Source organism: Malaclemys terrapin, chromosome 20, assembly GCF_027887155.1.
Source record: "Malaclemys terrapin pileata isolate rMalTer1 chromosome 20, rMalTer1.hap1, whole genome shotgun sequence".
In the NCBI taxonomy this organism is placed as follows: Eukaryota; Metazoa; Chordata; order Testudines; family Emydidae; genus Malaclemys; species Malaclemys terrapin.
Window position 1 is genome coordinate 6,219,296 of NC_071524.1, and position 10,697 is coordinate 6,229,992.

A 10,697-nucleotide genomic window follows, 5' to 3' on the forward strand; every position below is an offset into this window, starting at 1 on the left:
CACTGACGAAAGTCCAGTGTAGACAAAGCCTTACCCAGTGTCCTAGATCTTCCTGTATTCATCTATATAGCATGGGAATAATGCAAGTCACAACACTCAGGCAAAGGAAGCTGCAACAGAGTGTGAATTACACAGTTCTTTAAGACCAGAAAGGACTTTTATGATCACCTAGTCTGACCTCTTCCATAACACAGGCTGTAGCATTCACCCAGTGAGTTCCTCCATCAAGCCTGATTAAAATGTGTCTTTCAGGAAGACATCCAATCTTGATTTATCAGGGGGTAGCCGTGTTAGTCTGTATCTACAAAAACAACAAGGAGTCTGGTGGCACCTTAAAGACTAACGGATTTATTTGGGCGTAAGCTTTTGTGGGTAAAACACCACTTCTTCAGATGCATGGAGTGAAAATTACAAATGCAGGCATTATATAATGACACATGAAGGGAAGGGAGTTACCTCACAAGTGGAGAAACAGTGTTGACAGGGCCAATTTGATCAGGGTTGATCATAATGGTCCCTTCTGACCTTAAAGTCTATGATTCTATGATTACCAATTAAGGGACAGTGCTGTAGGTTAGACAAGTGACTAGGGAAGGAGTTAAGTACACAGCACTAATGACTGAACTGACAAGGAGTGCTGTTAAATTCATTATAATCAGGTGAACAGGAAATCATATAAATAAATCAGAACAGCAGCAAATGAGGTACATCAGTGAGTTACATACTGAAGCTCCATTCCCAGGACTGGGATGCAGCTAGGGCCAGTGAGGCAGAGCAGGGAAGATGGCAGTGACACAGCTGGTCAGTGGTGGTGGCAGAGGGGCTAGATTGCCTGTCACGGAGGTGCAGTCCCGGGTGCTTCCTACTGAGTTACAAATCAGGCATTGCAGGGGCCAGGCAGTGAGAGGTGCTGCTAGCAGAGTGCTGTTGGGAAGCAGGGCCGTTTCTCCTGTGGCGTTGATAGAGCTCAACCTTGGAAAACAAAAATCCTTTCTCCTCTTCTGGCTGGCCTGCTTTGCTTATGGGTACTACAAATACACACCTGCCCCAGAACAGCAGAAAGGAAACCAGTGCTCTCCTATCACCTTACCTCCTTTCTGCAGCACTTCAACATATAGAGAGAGATATACAAGAGCTAGGTGTTATTAGTAAAAGCAGGTAAGAACAGAATATCTTCTGGAGGTTTCAAGCACTGGGACTCCACTTAAGCCTCCCTCATTCTCCTGTAGGATGTGAGGGGGTGATGATGGCATAAGGGAGGGCGGAGGGCTGATTTCCCTCAGGCTGTGTAGTAGTGGCTCATGTTCTTCTTCTCCAATCGCACATATAGGCTAACAGGAGCGGAGCTCTTGGTTAGTCTATAGTCTAAACATGGTCTCACTTGTTTCTGGCTGCGGCTCTGGCGTGGATTCTCTGGTGACGGGCCAGAGAGGATTTGTTACTGAAGCTCTTCCCACACTCAGGGCATGGGAAGGGCCGCTCGCCCGTGTGGGAGCGCTCGTGCACGGTGAGATCAGCGAGGTACTTGAAGCTCTTCCCACACTCAGTGCATGGGTAAGGCCGCTCCTCGGTGTGGCTTCTTTGGTGTTTAGTCAGGTTGGAGAGCTGGCTGAAGCACTTCCCACACTCGGCACAGGGGTAGGGCCGCTCACCTGTGTGGGAGCGCTGGTGCTTATTCAAGTCTGAGGGGTGAGTGAAGGTTTTCCTGCACTCAGCACAGGAGTAGGGTCTCTCCCCTGTGTGCAATCTCTGGTGAGTGGTCAGTGTGGAGAGGTGGCCAAAGCGTTTCCCACACACTGAACAGAAATAGGGTTTCTCTCCTGTGTGGGTTCTCTGGTGTGTTTTGAGATGAGCTAGGCGGTTGAAGCTCTTCCCACATTCAGCACAAGGATGAGGCCTCTCACTCCTGTGGACTTTGCCATGCTCTGTAAGCTTCTGTTTTTCCCAGAACCTTTCCCCACAGTCTCTACATCTGTGGGGTTTCTCTGTCCTGAGAAAATTGCTTTGACGGTAATGGTCCCCTATGGTCCGAGGTCGCCCTGGTGCAGGGAGCTGGGTTAGTCTCCTGAATCTGCTCTCACATTCCCCTGGGGGATCTGTCTCGTGTGCTGGGCTCCTCTTCTGCCTCTTGCAGGCTCCTCCCTGCTCACATTTGTGGGTAACACTCTCCCCTGATCCCCTTTCTGGTACGCTGGGCAGCAGCAGGTTTTCAGGCCCTTCATCACGAGGCTGCTCCTCAGTTCTGCTCAGGATCCCAGCACCTGGATGGAAAGGAGAATCTATTTCATGTGCTGCTGTTGTAAAGGAAAGTCACTCGTCTCATGGCCATGACTGTGGCAGCCTCACATCCTCCCCACTGGAGATACCCCAAGAGGAACCCCAGAGTCAGCCACACAGAAATGGGGCTGAGGGGAGCTGTGGAGGAGGAAAAGTCAGGAAGGTCCACATCCCCATTCTTCATTCCCTTCCTTTTTCCCCCTCAGACCCCACCAGAAGGTTTTTACAGCCTCCTTCTCCTCCCCTTCAGCCCCATCACCTTGCTAAGCACCATACCACCCACGCTATACAGGCTTCTTTGCCAGCAGGATTTCTCAGCCCATCAGCGCCATAATGCCCAGTGCTGGGGCTCATTCTCCAGGCTTTATTTTTACTACATAATACATTACACCAGTATGTGCAGATATTCTTGTCCCTGAGTTTGGCAGTGAATTCAGAGGGCCTGAATTCAGAGGGCTCCTGCATTCCCACTGCTACAGCTCCCAGAATGCCAGGAAGGACACAGAGGATAGTTCAACATTGTGGGGGCGGGTGACAAGGACTAGGGTCTGCACAGCTATTCCTCTCATGGCCAGCCCCACCTCAATCACTGCTAAGGCACTGGAGCTTTCCTGGCCCAGGGATGATGAACTGTGACCCACAATACCTACTCTAAATTCCCTTAATGAGCACCCACTGCCACCATGCAGCCCCCTCTCTTTCTCAGGCATCAGTCTTGCTTACCTGTAGATGAAAGGCTCTATACAAAATTACAGTTCTCCAGAGCCATTGATTTACCCTCCACAGACCCTCTGACTTAGGGGTTCCCTTGTTACTGTCATCTGTGCCCCCTTCCCTTGCCCCACACCTCCCCGTGGTGAGAAGAACGCCCCTTATTCTCTATACGTGGCTTATTACCAGTTTCCTGTAGCGCTTGATTCTCCTCGGCACAGGGCAACTTGGACTTGTTTTGTCCAACCTCCTCGGGGGAGACGCACTTGTGACTGGGTTGCAGTTGCTCCAGTTGCTGGGAGTTCTCAGATTCCCATAATGCTTCAGGGGTCTCCATTTCCTCAACCTTTACGCACACTGTGACCTAGGAATGAACCCCATACAAGCACATCACTTTGGAGCCAGGGCCAGAGATTCATGGGGAGGAGCTGTACTGTATCTAAAAGGCAGTGCTGTCAAAGCGCTCCTAGCCCCTAACAGGGTCAAGGGGACTTGGAGGACCTGCCTCACTAAAGTACAGACTCATCCCTCTGATGAGCTGAAGGGGAAGCCACAGAGGTTAATTTATTGGAGCCATGTCCTGTCCCAGCCAGTCAGGGCCAACATTGCAACTGGCATCCATGCAACTGGGGCCTTGTAAAGGACTGACAGGACATTACAGGCATCAGGCACTCCACTCTCAATGTGCCTGGAGGGCTTCCAAAGCATTCAAATTGGCAGGGTCCCACCTTGCCCCCTTGACCGCTGTCTGAATCACCTGTCCTGTGGATTTGGCCACCCTGCAGTAGGGGCTGATAACATCTTGTAGATCCGCAAAAAGAACAGGTGTACTTGTGGCACCTTAGAGACTAACAAATTATCCTCAAATAAATTTGTTAGTCTCTAAGATGCCACAAATACTCCTGTTCTTTTTGCAGATACAGACTAACACGGCTGCTACTCTTAATCTTGTAGATCACATCTGCATCTCAGGCTTTGTTACCAAATGGAACGCCACGAGCTTTTCCTCTCAGCCTTGCACACCCACACGTTTCCTGGGCATTCAGGCAGAGTCCTACCCTCGCTTTGAAAATCACTAGAGCTCCCAGGTGCACGTGGATGCATATTTATACCCTCTCAGGCTTTTAATAATGTTGCCCTTGTTGAGTAAAAATGGCTCCTTCCTTGCCCCCTTTCCATAGCTGCAACATCCAAAATAACCTGCTGAACAGCATGTTTAAACACAGTAACCAAATCTCCCTCTCACCTTCCCCAATCAGACTGGGGCTTCACTATTGATCCAAGCCTTGGTGAGGCACTGAGTGCACTGTAACAGCAGCCACAGTTGCTCATGATGGGCCTGCTGAGAGGTACTGAGTGAAGGGGACAGGTGGGAGGTGGCAACATTTACAAAGAGAGAACACCAGGATCTGCAGAGCAGAGCATCACAGACCAGGGAGCTCTGGAAATCCCTGTAACTGGGGACCCAGCTGAGTCCTGAGTCCCAGGCAGCCCAGACCCCAGTGCTGAGAGCAGGATTACACAGAACAAGCCCCACTCATGTCCTGCCTTGAGAATTCCTATGTTCACCCAGTGCTCAAACCTGCCCCGTCAAATTCCCTGCAGAGCCCAATGGACATTCCCCTGCACCTGCTCTCACCTGCTGCTCCCACACTCCAGCCTCTCGCTGTCCCAGCTGGAAATCCTCGGCCAGGGACACAGCCTGGGCGCAGGTTTCCGGGTGGCGTACCCAGACCCAGCTCTGGATTTCCTCAGGCAGGATGGTCAGGAACTGCTCCAGGATCAGCAGCTCCATAATCTGCTCCTTGGTGCGGATCTCCGGCTTCAGCCATTGATGGGAGAGTTCCCGCAGGCGGCTGCAGACCTCTTGGGGCCCTTTTGCCTCCAGGTAGCGGAACTGCCTAAAGTGAAGGCGCTGCATCTCCGTGCTGATGTTGCAGCCTCGCAGGATGGCTGCCTTCACCGTCCCATAGTCTCGGGCGTCTCTGGCATCCAGGCTGCTAATGGCCTGTTGGGCTTTTCCAGTGAGGGATGGAAGGAGTCGGGTCACCCACTCTCTTCTGGGCCAGTGGCAGGCTTCAGCCACTCGCTCGAAGGAAGCCAGATAGACCTCAATGTCATCCTCTGGTGTGAGCTCAGGCAGTTCTGGGTTTCCCCAGGCCCAGGCTAATGCCGGTACAGCCTCAGGAGAGGTCCAGGGGGCTCGCAGCATGTCCTGATTTTGATTTTCCCCATGCTGGGGGATCTTCTCCCGTTGCTCAGAGCTGGATTTTTGTTGTCCTGTCCGGGACAATGGGGGACTTGCTGAGATGGGTGGCATCACAGCAGCATCTTTCCCTTCTCTCTCCGATTCCTTCCCTGGTTTGGGGCCTGCTGGATTTTCTGTTTCCACTTTGACATGCGTTAGCACCACTTGTTGTAGTGGACCCTGGATCTGCAGCCCCAGGGGCTTCCGACCACGGTGCTTTGCAGCCATTTTGTACCTTGTGAAAACAGCCTTATCCCAGTTGAGGTAAGTGCTCTAGTTTTCAAACCTGCATCTCTCCCTTGTTCCTGCTGGAATGGTACACACTCCTGGGGCTCCTGCAGCAAAACACTGACTAGGGATTTCACTGTGTAACAAGGACCCTAGTAAACAGAAGGGAAAAGAGACACCCAGGCCTGATTCACCCAAACAGCCAGCTCCCCTTCAGCACAGACTAGCCCCCTGCTGACCCCTAATCCAGTACTGATAACTAAGCACTCAAAAATCACGAGTTTAGCTTTATCACCATGAGATTTACAATGATAAATGTTGAGTTCTGTTTTGCACCCTGTAGGATTCAGGTTTCCAAGCTTTTCTCTGCAGCCTTGTAGGAACTTACTACTTCGTTCATTTTAACCAATGCAGGGACTGAGCTGAAGCTCTAACAACATCATCACATATCCGGGGTCTTGTGATAAGCTTGTGAGTACTGGCAATAATGGTCATTTCAGCTCCGTGCCCCGCCCTGAGTCCCTGACCCCCATCCAGCCTGACCCATATCCCCAGCTCCCTGGCTCCCCAGCACAGCCAGAATCCTCCCCCAGCACAGCCAGACCCCATACCCCAGGTCCCTGCCCCCGCTCCCAGCTCCCTGGCCCTCCAGCACAGCCAGACCCCCTGCCCATATCCCCAGCTCCTTGCCCCCCACTGCCCAGCCAGACCCCTGCCCATATCCCCAGCTCCCTGCCCCCCAGCACAGCCAGACCCCATATCCCCAGGTCCCTGCCCCCGCTCCCAGCTCCCTGGCCCTCCAGCACAGCCAGACCCCCTGCCCATATCCCCAGCTCCTTGCCCCCCACTGCCCAGCCAGACCCCTGCCCATATCCCCAGCTCCCTGCCCCCCAGCACAGCCAGACCCCATATCCCCAGGTCCCTGCCCCCGCTCCCAGCTCCCTGGCCCTCCAGCACAGCCAGACCCCTGCCCATATCCCCAGCTCCCTGCCCCCCAGCCCAGCCAGACCCCATATCCCCAGGTCCCTGTTCCCCCACCAGGTCCCTGCTCCTCCCCCCGCTCCCTGGCCCCCCAGCACTGCCAGACCCCCTGCCCATATTCCCAGCTCCCTGGCCCCCCAGCCCAGCCAGACCCCTGCCCATATCCCCAGCCCCCTCCCGGAACCCCAGGTCCCGGCCGTCCCCCCGCCTCACCTCGCCGCCCCGCCCGGACGCAGGGGGAGGCCGGCCCGGTTCCCCAGACAAAGAGGTTCCGCCCCGGCCAGCGCAGGGTTAATCTCCAGCGCGAGGATTGGCCGCGATCGCTGTCAGTCAGAGCCCGGCCCGTCCCCCGCTCGGCCGCCTCGGGGGCTCAATCCCTAGAGCCGGGCAGGGGGCAACGGGCCAGAGCTCGCCCTTCCCTCCCCCCCCCCCCCATCTGGGGCTGCCCGTCTGCAGGCGGCTGGGACTGTGGCTCCCGGGCTGGGGACCCTGCAGCCTTGGGCAGGGGGCTCCCCGCAGAGAGCTGGAGACCCCCGCCCAGGGCCAACTCCTTTCCAGGATCACCAGTCAAGGGGATCCAAAGGGGCCACTTCCCCCCAGCATCTTCCTCAGACTGCCCCCCGTAGGGGTTCTGGAGACACCCTGCCCTGGACACCCCTTAGTTCTCAGGAACCTGCCAGCCCTGACCTGGGAAACCCCATTTCAGGGCCCTCTGTCCTCTCTAGCCCCTTTCTCAGCTCCCCTCTGAGTCCTCACACACTCGTCACTGGAATGAACAAAAGCAACAGGGTAAAAATCCTGTCCGCAGGTTCGTCCGATCGTGGCTCCCACTGGCTGCAGTTTGCTGTCCCAGGCCAATGGAAGCAGCGGCCAGCACATCCCTCAGCCTGTGCCACTTCCCGCCTCCCCCATTGGCCTGGAGCAACGAACCGCAGTGGGAGCCGCGATCAGCCAAACCTGCGGACACGGCAGGTAAATAAACCGGCCCGGCCTGCCAGGTTGCTTACCCTGGCGAGCCACGTGCCAAAGGTTGCCGACCCCTGCCATATTTGTTCCCAGTGTGGTTGAAGGGCGAGGAATTGACCTCAGAGGAGATAGCACCTCCTGGAGCATTATGGCAATCTCAGAGCTCCCAGCCTCAGTGATTGCAGCCCTGTGCAGGGGGAGGCAGAGTTGCCAGGCAGTATTTGGTGGGGGATTTTTTGAGTTTCTCACCATCGCGTAGTTCGTGGCATCAAGTCTGTGAATATTCCCCTATTCAAGATGGCCATCATCTCCCATTATTTCCCACTGGTCTGAAGCCAAATTGGCCTCAGTCAAGATAGTCCCCATTTTCCTGCAGCCTATGTGTGTGGCAGTGAGGCTGCCCTTGGTATAGGAGACTGCCCCTGCCAACTCCCATGGTTTTCAAGGAAACTGAAGCCAAACTTCTCAGGGAAGATGGCTGTGGCTCAGTGGTCAGAGGGCCGGGGGGGAAACGAGGAAATGGGACTGCAGGGAGGAAGACGAGCTAAGGCAGTGATTCTCAAACTTTTGTATTAGTGACCTCTTTCACACAGCAAGCCTGTGTGCAACTGCCCCTTATAAATTAAAAACACTTTTAAAAAATATTTAACACTATTATAAATGCTGGAGGCAAAGCAGGGTTTGGGAGTGGAGGCTGACAGCTGCAACTGCCCATGTAATAACCTTGCAACCCCCTGAGGGGTCACAACCCCCAGTTTGAGAACTCCTAAACTAGGGGCAGAGCCCCTCTGAGCAGCCAGTAGGCAGGCTGCCACAGCGGTTTGGAAGGGGGATTTCTAGAGCTGAGGCTGAGGCCTGGGACCTCTGCTGTTCCCTGGACCCTCCTACTTCCTTCTGATATCTTCCCCAGTAGTGTAAGGCTCCAGGACCTTTCCAGAAAGAGGTGAGCTCCTCCTGTGGCCAGCCCCATGTGCCCGTCCGTGCCACCTGCTTGCACTATAGGTCCATCTACATTTTGAGCAGGGGGTGCAATTTCCAGGTCGAGGAGCCCTAGCCACATTAGCTCTGATTGAGCTGGTGTGCTAAAATAGAGTGTAGCCATGGCGGTGTGGGGGCTAGCTGTCCTGAGAACGTGCCAGGCATCTTGTTGGACCGGTATATGTGGGCAGCTAATCCCTCCCGCCACTCCAACTACACTCTATTTTTAGTGTGCTGGCTCAAACAGAGCATCTCCTCAAGCTGTGAGTTACATCCCAGGTTGAAGTGTAGATATATCCTATGTCAGACAGGCCTCAGTGTCATCTGTTCCCTGGGCAGTGGGAGTGTAGGACTTGGGATCCAGCCCCTGTCTTGGCTCAGAGCCACACTGAGATCAGGAATATGTATGAGTTGTTGGAGATGGCAAAAGCTAACCTAGACCTGGCTCCTCTTCCTCCACTTTCACTGGAGTCTCTCTCACTCCTCCTATGAAGTCTACAAAGCATGTCTTGTCCCCCTCCAGTCCTTATTCATGGCCCTTTTGCTCTTCTTTTGGCAACTCACGATGTCCTTGGAAAAGGACATTCTGCAATTCCATTTTGACATCTCAGGGTTGCTTTCCTGCGACATGCATGTTTCCAACACCGAGTCCTCAGCAGCAGCTGTCACAGCCCTTTCTGAGGATTTGGCCAATGGCTAGCCTGTTAGTCAGGGGTCGATGGCAGTGGCAATTCCTGAGTCTTGTCTCCATTGCAGCTACCCCTGTTCCTTCCCAGAGAGCAGGTGCACCAGGAGTGAGTTATGACCTAACTTGCCAAGTCACACACTCATCCACACTGAGAACAGCTGGGCTGCAGGAAGCCAGGCATCCAGTCACAATGCACAAGACTCACTAACTACCTTGGAGTTGAAGTTTCAAGTCTGGTTTTACTTTGCTGGTTCAGGGAGCCCAACACTCCAGGACATGTGATGTCTGCATGGGAACAGCAAGATGCCTGCTCCAAAGGGTGAATATCTCTTCCAGGCACCCCGTGCAGATGCAAAGATGCTGGGCTGGCATCCATTCTGGCTACCCTGGTTCTTACACCTGTAACATTTTGAGGTAAGTGACACCAATTGTCTCCTCCCTACTGTAAATTCTCAAATACTGTAATGTCTTCTCTGGAGTGTTAGGTCCCTTATCCCCACTGTGTAGTTCCGCCTGGACTGCAAACAAAAAGGTAGGGGATAGATGGTTGGGGGTGGAGAGGCTGTCCCTTTATCACATGATATGGAAATCATGGGAATATAGGAATTGCCAGACTGGATCAGACCCAAGGTCCAGCTAGCCCTGTATCCTGTCTGACTGTAGCTAGCATCAAATGCTTCAGAGGCTGGTGTAAGAACCCCCACAGTAGCAGATATAGGACAATCCATTCCCACAAAGTCTTATCCTGATTGCCTACAATTAGAAATTGGTTTAAACCCAGAAGCATGAGGTGTAATATCATCACCATTATTTTGTTTGTAATAATTATTGTAACTGGATATAAGAATATCCACATATGTATCCAATCCTTTTATAATCTTGCTAAGTTTTTGACCTCAAGGACTTCCTGTGGCAATGAGTTCCTCCGTCTAAATTACATGCTGTGTGAAAAAGTATTTCCTTTTATTATTTTTCAGTGTGAGTGTGCTAATAACATTTGCAGGTGACACAAAGTTGGGAGGTATTGCCAATATGGAGGAAGACCAGAATATCATACATGAAGATGTGGATGACCTTGAATACTGGATAGAAATGGGATGGAATTTAATAATGCAAAGTCATGCATTTAGGCACTAATAAGAATTTTTGCTATAAAGTGGGCACCTTATCCGTTGGAAGTGACAGAGGAAGAGAAAGACCTGAGTGTGTTAGTTGATCACAGAATGTCCATGAGCCATCAATGTGATGCAACTGTGAAAAAGGCTAATGCAATCCTACGATGCATCAGATGAGGTATTTCCAGTAGAGCTAAGGAAGTGTTATTACCATTATACAAGGCACTGGTGAGACCTCAGCTGGAGTAGTGTGTGCAGTTCTGGTCTCCCATGTTTAAGAAAGATGAATTCAAACGGGAACAGGCTATTAGGATGATCAGAAGAAAGAAGAACCAACCTTAGGAGAGGAAACTTAATGATCTTAAGTATCAGCGGGTAACCGTGTTAGTCTGTATCCACAAAAACAAGGCGTCCGGTGGCACCTTAAAGACTAACAGATTTATTTGGGCATAAGTTTTCATGGGTAAAAAACCTCACTTCTTCAGATGCATGGAGTGAAAGTTAC

The 10,697-nt window shown here is 52.6% G+C and overlaps 1 protein-coding gene across 2 annotated transcripts; it reads right to left on the minus strand.

Annotated features, from left to right (window-relative positions):
- Positions 1 to 327: 327 nt before the first annotated feature.
- Positions 328 to 6,015, minus strand: LOC128826396 (zinc finger and SCAN domain-containing protein 21-like). Of its 2 annotated transcripts, none has more exons than XM_054009648.1 (3): positions 4,628 to 6,015; positions 3,175 to 3,352; positions 328 to 2,279 (listed from the first exon to the last, which is right to left on the minus strand). In XM_054009648.1, the coding sequence occupies exons 1-3, from the start codon at positions 5,462 to 5,464 to the stop codon at positions 1,378 to 1,380; spliced, it is 1,917 nt and encodes a 638-aa protein (XP_053865623.1). In that variant the 5' UTR covers positions 5,465 to 6,015; the 3' UTR covers positions 328 to 1,377. The 2 variants fall into 2 exon arrangements, with proteins under 2 accessions (XP_053865623.1, XP_053865624.1); XM_054009649.1 differs by having other exon boundaries at positions 328 to 2,261; positions 4,628 to 6,014.
- Between the last annotated feature and the right edge of the window lie 4,682 nt (positions 6,016 to 10,697).

Bases quoted from the DNA above. Each gene is read 5' to 3' on its own strand.
- LOC128826396 (XM_054009648.1), bottom strand. From the start codon at position 5,464: ATGGCTGCAAAGCACCGTGGTCGGAAGCCCCTGGGGCTGCAGATCCAG. The intron at 3,353-4,627 runs GTGAGAGCAGGT...GTTCATTCCTAG, and splicing joins CTGGAGTGTGGGAGCAGCAG to GTCACAGTGTGCGTAAAGGT. The intron at 2,280-3,174 runs GTAATAAGCCAC...CACATGAAATAG, and splicing joins TCAAGCGCTACAGGAAACTG to ATTCTCCTTTCCATCCAGGT.